Consider the following 14892-nt stretch of genomic DNA (forward strand, 5'->3'; position numbering starts at 1 on the left):
AAAACGTGCATTACACTTATAAAACAAAACATTAATTATGCTTGATTTCCAAAGAAGTTGTATTGCATCATGGCTGTATCGTGTGAACATAATGGTAATACATTTAGGGCCAGATCTACTAAAAAGTGGTGCAGCGCGGTGCTGCAACAAAATTTGCAGTTTTGCATCACTTTAGAAACACAGAGAGTGCCATATTTATAAAAATATGAAGCACCCCTGTGTTTCCCTTGTTTCATCACTAAATTTAGCCGGCAGCGTTAATGCAGACATCCTTGCATCATAGCGCAAGGGTTTCTACATTGAGGGGATTGATTGTTTATGTGCATAAAGGTGTCCCGTCCTGCACATAAACAATCTACAATGCCAATTTGGCACTACTATGTGTGCTGCAGAATGCAGCACACATAGAAGTACCAAATTGTTATGCAGGAAGGAGTTCCTTTCTGCACATAAACAGTCATTCATGGCCTTTTGCTCGTTCTATCTATGCTGCAGAATGCAGCACTCAAGGAAAAAGCAAAAGCAAGGAGTAAAAGTATTCCTCCTCGTTGTGCCATGCTAACGTCAACTCTGGGGTGGCGTTAGTTTTTGGCGCTATTACAGATTTCAGACTTGTTGTAAATCTAGGACAGCGTCAAAGGCAATAGGTGATGCAGTGGAACGCCCACAGCAACACCCATTGCAACCCCCTCTGATGCAGAAATCTGCGTTTGAGGGACCAATATTTACAAGGTGGCGTTAAACCACAAAAAGTGGCCTAGTGCCGGTTTATGAATGTGGCGAACTGCACAGCTCCACAGAAGCATCACTAAAAATGATGCTCTGGTGGTCCAAGGGCCTTGTTAATCTGGCCCATGGTATATAGTTTTGTTATGTTCTGGGCTACGAAAACAGTGAGCCAGACATGAAAAGTAAGTAGGCTACATCCTAGTTCATCATGTAGTCATTTTGCAACAGCAGCACCCTACAATTAACACTCGAAATTACTTTGAATTGTTGAGTCATTGAGTGGAAAAGGAGCAAGGCACGATCCAATGCACTCTGAAATCAATACCCGAGGTATTACCTGAACAATATTTATTGGTAATTGATTTGATGTTTACAGTTTATTCGTTTTTTACTTTTGCACGCCATAGTTCATAGAAATATTTTTAAATTATTTGCTTTCCATAGATAAATAAAAATTAAAATTGATTGGTTGAATTGAATATTATATCAGAAAATATCACACAATTTTTTTTTTAATTCACTACTTTAATAAGAATCTAATGTATCTTTTAGATCCTACTACAAGGCAATAATCCAGGCATTACATGGGAATATGCATTACCGAAGAGTTGGCCGGAAAATACAATTCAGAAAAGACAGAACTACACCTGGATTTCAGTGGAGCTTAGCTGCTCAGCCTCTTGTGCAGGTGGTGGGTACAGAAACCTTAAAATCTGTTTTCCTAATCGCTGTAAAAACAGTCATAATTAAATATTATATATGCATTGTCTAAATTCACCTGTTGCTTTCCGTTTGATTCACAACTTAATTTCTTCCCTAAAATTGCATCTCCATTTTGACACACACATTTGTATGTTTAATTCTAAATACATTATATAGAACATGTTTTCCATGGCTTTAATCCTAGTGAACAATTTACATTAGTATTGTAGATGGCAACAGGTGACAGCCTGCATTAGACATCTTGCACTGTTTAAAAAAACAAATTAATCTGTCATTATTTCTCATTATAGATCTTCTGAATTCTTTTTTTATGGCAATCCTTCTTTGCTGCCAATACATTGTTCATCACACCTGACAAAATCCGACTCCCTGGATGTTTTAAATTTATGGGGTGCAATAACTAGCACCTTTTTCAGGTTTTTGAGGAATAACATGCAGAATTTGGTGCTTACTGCATTAAAATCCGCATGTCGTGGTAACTACCACAATGCTTCTCCCAGGTTCGACCTGCCGAAATTTAAAGAAGGGTGAGGTATTTAACACACATGGTAATTGCCGTGTATGGTAAATGCCACCCAACTTGCAATTCTGACCATGTGCAAACTTGGGCCAACTGGGAAACAAGGCATGTTACCAGTCCACCAACATTTCTTGCATTGCTGACTGTAACTAGATTGTATTAGCAATTATTGACCTTTATCTATTGAAACATTTCCCCACAGACAAAGAATGGGTAAAACCCTTCAAGGTATTAGGCTCCTTCATCTTTGTCGTGATTTATGGCAGAGTGTATACCCTGTTCTCTTGATGCAATGTGTGAATATTTATACACCATCAGACATGAACTATATACACAGCACACAATCTTTCATAACACCACTGATCAGAGGCATTGGGAGTAAGCATAACAAGAATTTTCCAAACTAACTACCATGTGTACAATCACGGTAGTACAGAGTGGTGGATAGATTCCACACGGTCTGCTCTTTGTTATTCGAGGTTTAAACTAAATCAGTTTGCACAGTCCATGTGTGGTAACTACATTAAGATTTTTAAAAAAAGTTAAAAAATAAAACCCAACAGGGCATCTGCCTGGTTAAAATGGAAATTATTTAAGTTTAGCTACGATTGCAAATAGGAACATTTCAGTTCGATGCAACAGTAGTGGTTTTGGCATAGTCACCATCTGTTTGGTGGACACAAATACAGAATTGTTCAGTCCTTCATATATTTAAATGTCTCATTCATTTATTGGTAGACAGTATTGTAGTGTAATGTGGCCTCTTTTTTCAGGGCATCTTACCAAAAAAGCAGTTTGTATGCAAGACCATCACACTGAGGTGAATATCTCATATTGTGATCCAAGGACGAAGCCCCCCACTGAACACAAGATGTGCAATACTAACCCATGCCCAGCATAGTAAGTTTCTGAAAGATTTGTAATTTTCACTGATTACTATTATTGTCTGTAAAACACTCCTCTGTTTTATTTGTGTACTAGCCACAAGCATCATCTGCTTTGTTTGTGACATGCAGAGCCGCCTCCTGTTCCACGATTCCTCGGATTTACACGTCCTATGTTACAAGCATATATTGTGCAAGAACATTCAACCAACTTACCACCAGCATTCAACTTCTATCTGACAAGCATGTAGACCAACCAGAAAGCCATTTGACTCTTAGAACAGATATTAACCTAACTATTACACCGACAGACTTTGCAACTAGTGCAAGTGTAATAGTGAATGGTCTGGCAACCTTCAGGAGTCCTCCTTTATGATGGCTGATATCCTGCGACGGACGTCACTTTAGTCCAACATTCTGACTCTCAACATCGTTCCATCACATTCCTAACCAAAGTCTCTGGAATAGCCACATACAGACTTGTATAACACGATCTGAGACTCCTGAATTAATATATATTTAAAAAAAATATGTAGAAAGGATTCTGGTTTGCAATGATGCAATTGTCAGTGTTTAGGAACACTTGCATTCACAGAGAACAGACACACAATATACAGAAAGACAGGTCTATAGACACTTAGGGCCAGATTTAAGGCCTTTGTGCCACTGGAACATCGCTTGTTAAGCTCTGGTGGCGCTGTGCAGTGCATCGCATTTACAAGGTGGCACTAAGCCACTTTTTGTGCCTTAACGCCATCTTGTAAACATGGGCCCCTCCGACCCAGTTTTCTGCATCAGAGGGGTGTGCAATGGATGTTGCTGTGGGCGTTTCACTGAACACCCTTTGCCTTTGACACTGCCCCAGATTTACAACAAGTCTGAAACGTGTAGCAGCGCCAAAAACTAATGCAACCCCAGGGGTGACGTCAGCATGGCACAATAAGGAGGAATACTTGTATTCCCCTTCGTTTTTGCTTTTTCCACGTTTGCTGCATTCTACAGCACACATAGAAAGAGCAAATGGCCATGAATGAATGTCTGTGTGTAGGAATGGACACCTTCCTGCAAATAAACAATCCTTCAAAAATTAAAATATTGTACTTCTGTGTGTGCTGCATTCTGCAGCAAACATTGAAGTAACAAATTGCCAATGTGGATTCTTTATATGCAGGAAGGAACACCTTCCTGCACATAAACAATCAATCCCCTTAACACAGACTCCCTTACACTATGGTGCAAGGATGCCTGCGTTAGCAACTAAATTTAGTGCTGGCGCAGGGGGAAAAACAGGGGTACCCCATATTTTAGTAAATACTAAAGTTAGTAAATCTCTGCGTATTTAAAGTGCTGCAATGCGTTAGTAAATCTGGCCTTAATATATTAATACCCTACTGTGAGGTATTTTATTTAAAAGCGCTTACAGATTATGCAGGTTCCCAAAATATAATTGTATATTTTGACAGCTGATACAACATAATGTTCAACATAGGTGGAATGTGTTTTTTTTATTTTTGGTCAATGTGTAATATTATTCAAGCATGTAAACAAGGAAATCTATTAATGTGTAATTTAGAATACACATACGTTTATAAATACAGACTGCACCCCTTTGGCTAATGTGAGATTTACTGATCTAAGAAGAGTTTGAAAAATGGCCTTTTACAAAGGTATAATTTGTTGCAACATTTAAAGTGTAATGTAATGCATGGATCTCAAACCTGGAATGCCAGCTCGCATGAATGTCACTAAAATATAATGATGTTTCAGTAGTGTATTTACAGCAAGTAGCAATTTTAAGCTGATTTTTTAGCACATTCCAACCTCTGGCTGGAGCCCCAGTATTATGTGCATACTAATTTTAAATAATCTTCCTAGCCAGACCTAATCTTCTGTATTGTGCGCGGCTTTCATCTTCTGCCTGATATATTCTTATCCCAATAAAATAAATCCACAGGGACAGGAAACCTTTAAGAACCCCATACTAGATTTACACATAATCTTCTTGGAATACGTTCCAATTAAGGAGCCATAGAAACAATTTTCAGACTGGAATCATATCGCTGTGGTAGAAAATAGTTTCTTGGCATTCAGCTCGTTGTATGACATCAGAAGAAGTTCATAGCTATTAAAGAAAAATGTTTTCAAATAAAGTAGTTTTCCACTTCAAATACATAAATGTAGTGACAATCTCCGGAATTATCCTGTAGGTAGATCACGATGTCGGAGATACTCATATCAATACTCATCTCATTAATCTCATTATCAATTGGATTAAGACCTTTCAGAATAGCATGGTTATAATAAATTACTTTTTAACCAGAAGAACACGATTTATTTGATTTTCATGAGTGTCAGAAATCCTTAGGATATTTCAGATACTTACTTCCTACATTTTCAAAAATTGCAGTTTTGAGAGGGGAGATTTAGAGGAAAGTAAATTCCACACTTTAGAAGGGTCTCTATAGTCTGCCTTTACTACTATTAAGCACTAGTTTTGAATTACATGTTTGATTTCAGACTCTGAAATAGATTTTGACACTGGTGAAGGAAAAACAAATTTCAGACAGGCAACCATTGAAACATGCTTCCGTTTGCAAATTCCCTGCATTGGAACATTTGAATTGTCATATTGACGTTTCTGTACTCAAGGGTGGAGTTCACGATACACTCCGTACATCAAACACAGTATCATTCCTTTCAAATCAGTGCTCACTGTGTTCAGCTGAATCACAAGATGGAATAGTGGTGGATTAGTAGAGGGAAACATAATTTTATTGCATACATTCCATCTCGAAACCGCTGATTCCTAGAGTACCAGTTTTTTTGGAACTGAAAAACAAATATGAAACTCGCACGGATGTCATAATCATTCCCTATGTTACCATTCATTATGCAAATTAACTTTTTTTCTTTCCTCCAGTTGGGCAGCAGGTGATTGGAGCGTATGCAGTACATCATGTGGTGGAGGGCAGCAGTCCCGCCAGATACAGTGTGTTCAAAGAAAGACATTCCAGAGGGAGGAGGCAGTGTCATATTCCCTGTGCGCACTAAGTGCACCAACCCAAATCCAGCCATGCAACAGTCAAGACTGCCCACCAGAATGGAGTGCTGGACCCTGGTCACAGGTGTGGTATCTTAAGGCTGTTATGCTTTCTGAAAAAATAAAGAAATGTCACAGACACACATGAAAATATAAAGAAATGTGAAGGAGAAGGGACATTAGAAATGTCTTAAATTATGCTGTTTTTTCATGTAGAAACTGTTGTATATTCTCTGCCACACAACTCCTGTTACAATCTGCTATTTCTCTCAGCATCAAATATATGAGGGCGATTTGAGAAGGATTGCAACACCGTATACACATCAGAGAGATCACAGGGAGAAAAGCTGATAGAAAGTAAGGAGAGACTATGAGTGAAACAGAATAGGGTATTCTAAGGTGAGGGCAAAGACGTGATCTAAAAGACAACCAAGGGCACGATATACGAAGGTCTTTGGTGTGCGCAAAAAGGAAAAATCGACATTGGCGACTTCAAAATGGGAAGGTACGATGTACCATCCCTATTTTGTGAGTCAGTCGCAATTACAGACTAGCAAAATAAGGATTTGTGACTTCCAATTAAGAAGGGGCGTCCCTTCCTAATTGTGAGTCACAGAGGGATGTCTGATTGTTTTGTGACCTCAGCTGCAGTCGCAAATCAATTGCAGTCACCACCAATTTCAAACTGATGGTAACCCATTCGCAAATGGGAAGGGGTCTCCACGGGGCCCCTTCCCCTTTGTGAATGGATGCAAAAATATTTTTTCAGTGCAGGCAGTGGTCCCATGGACCACACTGCCTGCTCTGAAAAAATGAAAAACAAACCTTTTCATTTTTTTGTTCAAAATGCATCCTGTATTCCATTCAGAAAAATGGGCTGCATTTTTAAAAATCCTTTAAATAAAAGCAGTCACAGACATGGTGGTCTGCTGTCCCCAGCAGGCAATCATCCCTGTGAGTGCAGCCATTCCCAAAGGGGTCACAAATTTCGACCTATCTCAAGAATATTAATGAGGTAGGTCATTTGCAACCCCACTGGGAATCGCAGACAGTGTGAGGTACACAGTTGTACATTAGGTTTTGCGACTCGCAAATGAGTTGCAAATTGCGAATCACAAAATTCTGAGTAGTACATCTGGCCCAAAGTGTTTAACATTAAGTGCAATCAGTATGTATCATAGTGCTTTCTGAATCTCTGTGCATTTCCTTAAGCTCTCTAGTGGGTCTCCTTATTCATCAGTTATTACAACAAAACAACCATTTCTACTCTTGAGGTGTTCTAGCAGCATCCTTGTACTTCTGTCACGTGCAGACGGTAAATAGTACAACAAAATGTGCTTTTACTCTTTCTATAGAGATGCAGATGCACAACCCCCAAGAAAACTCACCAGTTCGTTCCAATTTCAGCCTACTGTGCCCCTGTAGAACGTTGCAAGATTTAAGCAACATATAAGCAAAGTCAGCTTGCACTTATAAGAAAAATGCCACAGGCGCATTCCAGACACCACTTTTTTTACAACAGGAATTTTGACTATGATAATACCTTTTCTCACGGGGGAAATCTGTTTGCCACCCATGAAAACTATCCTTGTTTGCAGTTTGTCCTGTGCTAAATCACTGTCAGTTTTTTTTACATGTTTTAGAATTACTTCCATGTTACATAACGCCTTCTGAAAAGTCAGACTTGCATTAAGGTATAGCAAGCAGTTCTTAGTCTGGCCCTACTCTTTAGCGGCATTTCTGTTTCCACTGTTGCCTGTGCAAAACTGCGAGAATGTCCTCGTTATCCAATCGACAGGAAGGAGGAGACATGACACGGTTTAGGTAATAACATTTGGTGAAACGTTAAATTCTAAAGTGGCTATGAAAGGAATAAATGTTGAAATTTTCTGAGCTTTGTACTGGTGCCAGAAGGATCTCAAATAAGTCCGCTCCCTTTAAATAAATGGTTTTAATTCGCTTTGCAATATTTATTTCAATTTTATTGCAAGAGATGGAAGAGGTACTGGTCAGAGTAGCAGGATTTAGGAAACAATAAAAAGACAAAGAAACTCATATCTATATCTACTCTTACTCTTTTATACATAAACTCACACACGCTAACTCACACGCACACACGTGCACAAACACATGCGGAACAGGGCAAATGTGACACTGGGAGAGGATGAAACTATTACATGAGGGCATCAAAGACCCTTTTATCTTGGATCTTGAACAGGGAACTCAGGCCCTTATGTTCAAGACCCTAGCGCCACATTGCGCCATTCGAGTGTAATTTTTTTATGGTCCGGTGGTGCAGTGTGCTAGCCCGTATTAACAAGTTCATGCAAAGCCACCCGGCATGGCTTTTCATGCCATTGTAAATATGGCCACCCTTAACGCATAACTCTGCGTGAAAGGGACATTCCATGGGTGTTGCTGTGAGTGATCCCACACAACACCCATGGAAGCTGACAGAATCTTTTACATTCCCACGTTTACAAGGCTGGGAATGCATCAGATTCCTACACCACCTCAGGGATGGTGTTAAAAAAATAACAGCATTTCTCCCAGTCTTTTCCACTTTCTATGTGTGCTGCATTCTGCAGCACACACAGAAAGAGGAAAATGCCATTAACGATTGTTCATGTGCAAGAAGGTGCCCCTTCCCGCACATAAACAATCATCCCTGCATCCCTTTCATGGTGCAAGGGTGCCTGCTTTGCTGCTAGGCAGCAGTTTGTGCGCCAGCGCATGGGTAAGTGCAGGGATGTGTTGTATTTCTGTAAACACGACGCATCCCTGCACTTTCAAAATGACGTAGCGTAGAAAGCTGGCTTGCAGCACTACACTGTGTTATTTTATTGTGAATGAGGCCCACAGTGTCACAGGGAAAAGGGGATGTATGCTGAATTAAAAAAATAATAAATGCACTGATTATCACTCTGCGTTGGGGAAGGTTTTGCATACAAGTCACAATAATTAACCTCTTTCTTGGAATGTGGGCAATCTAGTATATGCCTTCGAAAATTCAATGTTAGCTCCTTTTTGTTGTCTAGATGACCAGTGTCCTTCATCAAACCCTGTGCATTGGCACTATGAGGCCTAGGAATTTATTTGAATTTAGAAAATATATGATTTCCACTGTGCTAAAACCATTGTCCAGGCCCCATCCACAAGCCTATGCCCCAGTCTCTCCCTAAAATTGCTTAATAATTCTGCCCCCATTTCCTCCCTCCCCCAAATATTCACTGTTCTACTGTGGGCAACACCACCTACTGTCTTCCTCCCATGAAAATACTGCCCAATTCGCACCTGATACCTTTACTCTGTCAATTCCCTACCCCAAACCAAATTTCCAACAAAGGGAAAAACCACGCAGAGTTGAATCAAATGAAAATATTTCATTTTAATTTTGATAAGACAAAAAGAGCATGTGTTCATATAAAGCACAGTCTTTTCATCAGTGCAATTTTTCAGCTGTAAGGGGTATGCCCAGAAGTAGGTCCCCAGCTCACTGTGGCACAGCACTTAAACTATACCTCACTAACGAGGCCTGGGCAAGCTGAGACTTGCCTGGGGTTGCTTGTGCTCCTTTGAGAGTGGCTCCAGCTTTGTAGTTCAGATCTGACTTGCTCTATTGGAGGAGAACCTAGGCTGATTTGCATATAGCTGGCCTCTGTCTCGAGTGGCATAGTTGGTGAACAGGCGACAGGAATACAGCTCGAGCAAATGGCAGGGACCTAGGGTATTCACAATCATTTAAAGCATTACCTGTTTGTTTTCCAGTATGACTGATGCTCGGCAATACATTTAGTTGCTGGACATTTGCTCTTTCAGAGCAAAATAACATGGTCTAAAATGGAGGGAGAATTTTCTGGCATGCGTGGGCCGTTGCGAGAGTCCCTGCCCTGCATCACAATTTCTCACATGTGGTCCCAAGCAGGGAAAAGGCGTAATGGATGCCAAAACATAAAGAGAGCATGGAGACCATTACTGCTACATGATAGCCTTGTGGTGGACGGGCCTTCAAGTCAGAGGTTTTAGATGGTCAAGCCAGATGAGATTCTGCCATTGTGGTTTCTGCAATTCTATATGTGGTGTAGGAACCCTGAGATTAGACGGCATAGTAGTTCTTGCTAATTTATGGCAGATGCACCTTCATATCAAACTCTAAATCACCCTCTTAAGTCTGATTATGAGTTGCACAGTACTGATGGGGTGCTAACTCCTCGCTGTAATTACCAATACCATGCAGTTAAACCTTTCAGAATTGGGAATAAATGTGTTGACTCAAATTTACTGTTAGGTATTCCACATGGTATTCCCTAATTTATGAGTTGAATGCACATTTACCAACTTCTAATGTCAGGTGAAAATGTGTGCAATGGGGCATGTGCAAGGGTTCGAATGGAAAACGTTGGCTGCCAGGGTAAAGCAGCAAATACTCGTCTGTGCCTTGCCTGAGGATGATGCGAGGGACAGGTGTGTAGGAACAAAAGATCACTTATGAATGTGTGGAGTGGGTATCCACCAACACATTCTGCTTTAACAACTCATAAATGCAACCCTCCTGTTTAGTTGTGCATGTGACGGTGCCTTTGCCTCAGCAGAATTGCCCTTTCATTATTTTTCATTGTTTCTTTCCATGAGTAATTGAAATTATTTTGCTCAAGGAAAACCATTGTCTCACATATTTACCAATTTTAGTGCCATTTTCTTCGAAATCCTACCTTGGCAATAGATTTCCTTCACCCCTTTTCAAGGGGGTACATCTCCATCTGTTTCCAGGATGAACTTGGGCTGTGGAAGAAAGGAAAACAACCACAGACTACCCAAGGCACACCCAGGAAATATCCTCTCCACGCCACTTAGAGAAAATGTACTTATGTGCAATATTACACTAAACTGGGATAGCACTACACATCAATAAACCCTTTTACAAATAAAAATGCAGGTCTCAATTCTTTCATAATTGAACTTATAAGTGGAGCCATTTATAAGCTGAATCAAGCCTTCCTCCTATCAGTGACTGCTCAGACATATTATACTGTCTAGAGACTGCATTTTAAATAAATACTCGTATTCTTAGCTCTAATAAAAAAATACACGTCTTTTCTCTTACTGGGTATTCTTACTTGTTTCTATATTTCAGATGAAACAATGCAACTTTTTAGAGCGTCACTTCTCCTATTTTATTCCTTCATATTTCACTATCGGGCACTTGCTATCATGCTTTTCAATCCAAAAATAATACATTTTCTTTAAACACCTCCCTCTGCCCTTTTCATCGGCAATGATTGTTGTGAATTTCACGTTTTCAAATGTTAAAAATATAAGGCTGTCTATACATGTATGCAGCAACTTCAGTTGCATACGTTATCCATCCAACCATCCACTCATCCATACAGCCATTCATCCATTCTTACTATGAAATGGAGATTTGATTCCTGTTGTTTAGCAATGAAAATAATGTTCAGCTTTTACGGGATAATCACATGCTGTACTTTTTATTGCAGTGCTCGAAAACATGCGGAAGAGGAATCCAAATCCGTGATGTCAGCTGCAAAAGTAGTGGCTTTTTAATGCCCAAAACCATATCAGAGGAAATGTGTGACCTAACACTGAAGCCGGAATCGCAAAAGAACTGTATTACAACCCGGTGTCCTCGGAATGAAAGACTACAGTGGGCAATATCTTCTTGGACTGAGGTACGTAGAAAAGTGTTTCCAGTGAGCTCAACTCATCTGAAAAATAAATAGGAATCGACACAGAAAAATATTCGTAAATCTGTACCCAGAGATGCACAGCCTCATACTGACCATAGTTAGGAATACCAGGAATTCACAGGTGACTTGAAGAGTACTCCTAGAAACATGCAATAGATACAGGCTGTCAGGACTACACTTGGAAAGGTGGGTAAATGCTGATGTCTGACTATGAGAAGGACTGTCCACACGAGTAATTGAAGCATACCCTTGCCCCACGGGAAATGCATTCACATTTGTGCCGTTGCAAATGTTTTTCTACACTGGAAAAATATTTTTCTTTACGTCTGTCACTGCACCCTGATTCATTTTGGGCATCTTCCCTTCCCATAACCCTACTGGAAAATTACGTACTCCTATCTCTATCAAGAACATATCTCATACCATTTCTAGAGTGAGGAAGGATCAGATGAAATTCTGCTAATCCCTACAAACTTTCATGTTTGTGGGGGCTTCCAAGCGTTCCAGGCCATTCCTGCTATGTGAAACTCACTCTACGCCCTGGAGTACGAATTACGAATTAATCAATTTACCCATGCTTTATTTTACACCTTTCTGTGTTAACATTACACATGAGTAAACCAATTTACTATTTCAAGGTCACTTATTATAAAATTCGTGTGTTCGTAAATTATTAATTTATAAACATATCCATTTCTTCACCATGATTAGATTTGTTTCAGTTGGATCTTTTGAGGGCATCAGTCCTCAAAGGGAATGACACTCCGTGTTCCTCGTTCCAAATGTATTTTCAACCACAAATTTATGCTTACATCTGAAAATACCTCAATTTATGCCTGACAGGATTTCACAAAAGGACTCATGGCAGGTGTAAGTCGCTTTACTACTGCAGACGTCTCTGCCACAAGTACAGAAAATCTGCAGTCATAAGTCCCACTCAGTGGTAAAAGAGGGGGCGTTCCAAAGTCTGGCCTGTGTTGGTAGTTCAAGACTGGCAATAAACATTTATGGGCATTATTGTACTCCGAACTTGCTCTTTACCGCCCTAAAATGGCCCGAAAGATACTCCACTCAAGGTAACTCCCCTTCAATAATGGGAAGAGGAATGGACCACCTTTATTTGGTGGGGTGCAGAGGAAGGGATTTCTTGATGAGGAAACATGTTTTTCCCCATGGAGAAAAGAAAAAAAGTGTGTGTTTTCACAGGGTGCTACATTTCCTCAGTCCATCATTCTATGTGATATAGAATTCTGCACAGGGGCGATGGGTCCCCAGTGAAAGTAGTACATTACCCAGAAATATGCCTTAAACCTGTGCCAGAAGCAACTTTCCAAGCATGGATCTGTGAATGTTTGTGAAAAGCAGAAATACTGTATAAATACTCTAAAGCAGAGATGTAACTTTCACCTATACATTTACTGTTTTTTTGCATAAATGGAGCTCTATCCCATATCTTAGAGGCCCACAGACAATATGCACTAAGACCTCATTCACAAAGGTAAATGTACACTTTTGTGCAAGTTAAAGATTGTTTGCTAATCACAAAGGTATTTTAGTAATAGTATAATTTTGACTGCAGAGTACCCACACATAAAAAGATAAGACAGTCTGATCTTTTTATGTGTGGAGAATCCACAGTGGTAAAGATTCTATATGTAAACACCTTTGTGAATAGCAAGCAATCATAAACTTACACAAAATTGCAAGTTCTCCTTTGTGTGAGGTCTATTCAGTCAGTTCATAAAGATCCTCTTTGCCACTGTGGGGTTCTTCAGAATGCAAGAATTTACAGGGGAAAGGGGTTTCTAATTTGCATGGACATCCTCAGGTGCACAAAAACATACCTTGTATGAAATAAGCAGGCTCTTGATTTGAGTCCAACTTTTTTGCCATTATTTTTGCATTTCAATATTGGGATGTGCCCATCACAGTACCTCTTCTGAAGCATTAATCTTCAACCAATCTGGTACATATGCACTGTTGGAAATGACCCTTTCTGCAAAGTTATCCCCAAATGTTTGCCTTTATCCTCCTATTTTTCAGACCCTCTTTTTGTTGGCTTTAGGACTCTGGGCACCTTACCGCTGCTACTCAGTACTACAGTGCATGTGGGTCTCCTCAAAAACTTGGTATGATTGGCTTACACCTTTTTGGTATATTTAAGCCCCTTGGTAAAGTGGTATACAATGTATCCAGGGCCTCTAAATTAAATGCTACTAGTGGGTCTTCAGAGCTAATTGCGCCATCCACAGAAGTAGCCTTTCAAACTTGTCTCAGGCCTGTCACTGCAACACCTGCATATGCAGTTTACTGCCACAATGACTTGGCAAATCAAACTACTTGCGAAGGCCTAAACCTCCTTTTACTACACCTGAGACACCCCTAAGATAGGCGTAAAACACCCTATCAGAAGGCTGCTGTGTATGTAAAAGGTAGGACATATACTTTTATGTTTTACTTGTCCTAGTAGTGACAAACAGCCTATTTTGCTTTTCACTAATGTGAGGGCTGCTCCTCTCATAGGTTGGCATCAGGAATTCACTTATACATTTCTAAGTGGTAATTTCTGATCTGAGAGGAGTCGCGTGGGCATGTTTGGTATGTTTGGAATGGTGGTGAGAAATCCGGATTACTGGTGTAGTTGGATTTACATTACTATTATATAAATACCACTTTCAGAAAGTGGGCATTTCACTGTGCTTACAACTCTAGCTTTTTGCAACCTGATGCCAATCCACATCTAAGGCAGAGTGACAGCTACACTTGGGGAATGATTTCCAGACAGCCACAACACAGGAGGGCCTAGGTGTGACAAGAGAGTCATCTTCATCCATCTGTGTGCAGATAGTCTTCTTGGGCTGGGAGAGAGGAAGGTGGAGCACACTTACATATGGATAGGTTATGTTTCTGCCTCACACAATGGGCTGATTTACCTCCTACTGATGTCTGGAGCCAGGGCTGGGCTGAAAGGGGTTTTGTTACACTTGAAAGGGTTCCTTTCTAGTCACCCCCTGAACAAAGACATTTTGGAGTATAAGTATAGAGGCTCTGGCTCCATGATTTTTAGAGCACTTTTGGAACCTCTCCTGGGACAAGGACACTCTGCCAGGAAGAAGGACTGCTGTGCTGTCAGGATGGACTGCCACTCTGCATTACAATGCTGTGTAGGCCTACTGCTGCTGTATGCTGACTTGTAGGAGGGACTTCCACTTTGTTGCTGCTCTGTGTGTTGGCTTTCTGTCTGCTTCACCTACCCTGAAAGGAGAGGGACTGGACCATTCTAACTGT

The 14892-nt window shown here is 40.3% G+C and overlaps 1 protein-coding gene across 2 annotated transcripts in view; it reads left to right on the top strand.

The window, feature by feature from the left end:
- The window catches only part of ADAMTS18 (ADAM metallopeptidase with thrombospondin type 1 motif 18), a 282250-nt gene that overhangs the window by 249488 nt on the left and 17870 nt on the right, over positions 1–14892 (top strand). For both annotated transcript variants that reach the window (XM_069216991.1, XM_069216992.1), the window contains 4 exons: positions 1282–1420; positions 2746–2872; positions 5777–5981; positions 11395–11586. In XM_069216991.1, coding sequence (XP_069073092.1) covers positions 1282–1420; positions 2746–2872; positions 5777–5981; positions 11395–11586 — 663 coding nt within the window. The remainder of the gene's footprint in view (positions 1–1281; positions 1421–2745; positions 2873–5776; positions 5982–11394; positions 11587–14892) is intronic.

The sequence above is a fragment of the Pleurodeles waltl genome, chromosome 12 (genome assembly GCF_031143425.1).
Source record: "Pleurodeles waltl isolate 20211129_DDA chromosome 12, aPleWal1.hap1.20221129, whole genome shotgun sequence".
NCBI classification, from domain to species: domain Eukaryota; kingdom Metazoa; phylum Chordata; class Amphibia; order Caudata; family Salamandridae; genus Pleurodeles; species Pleurodeles waltl.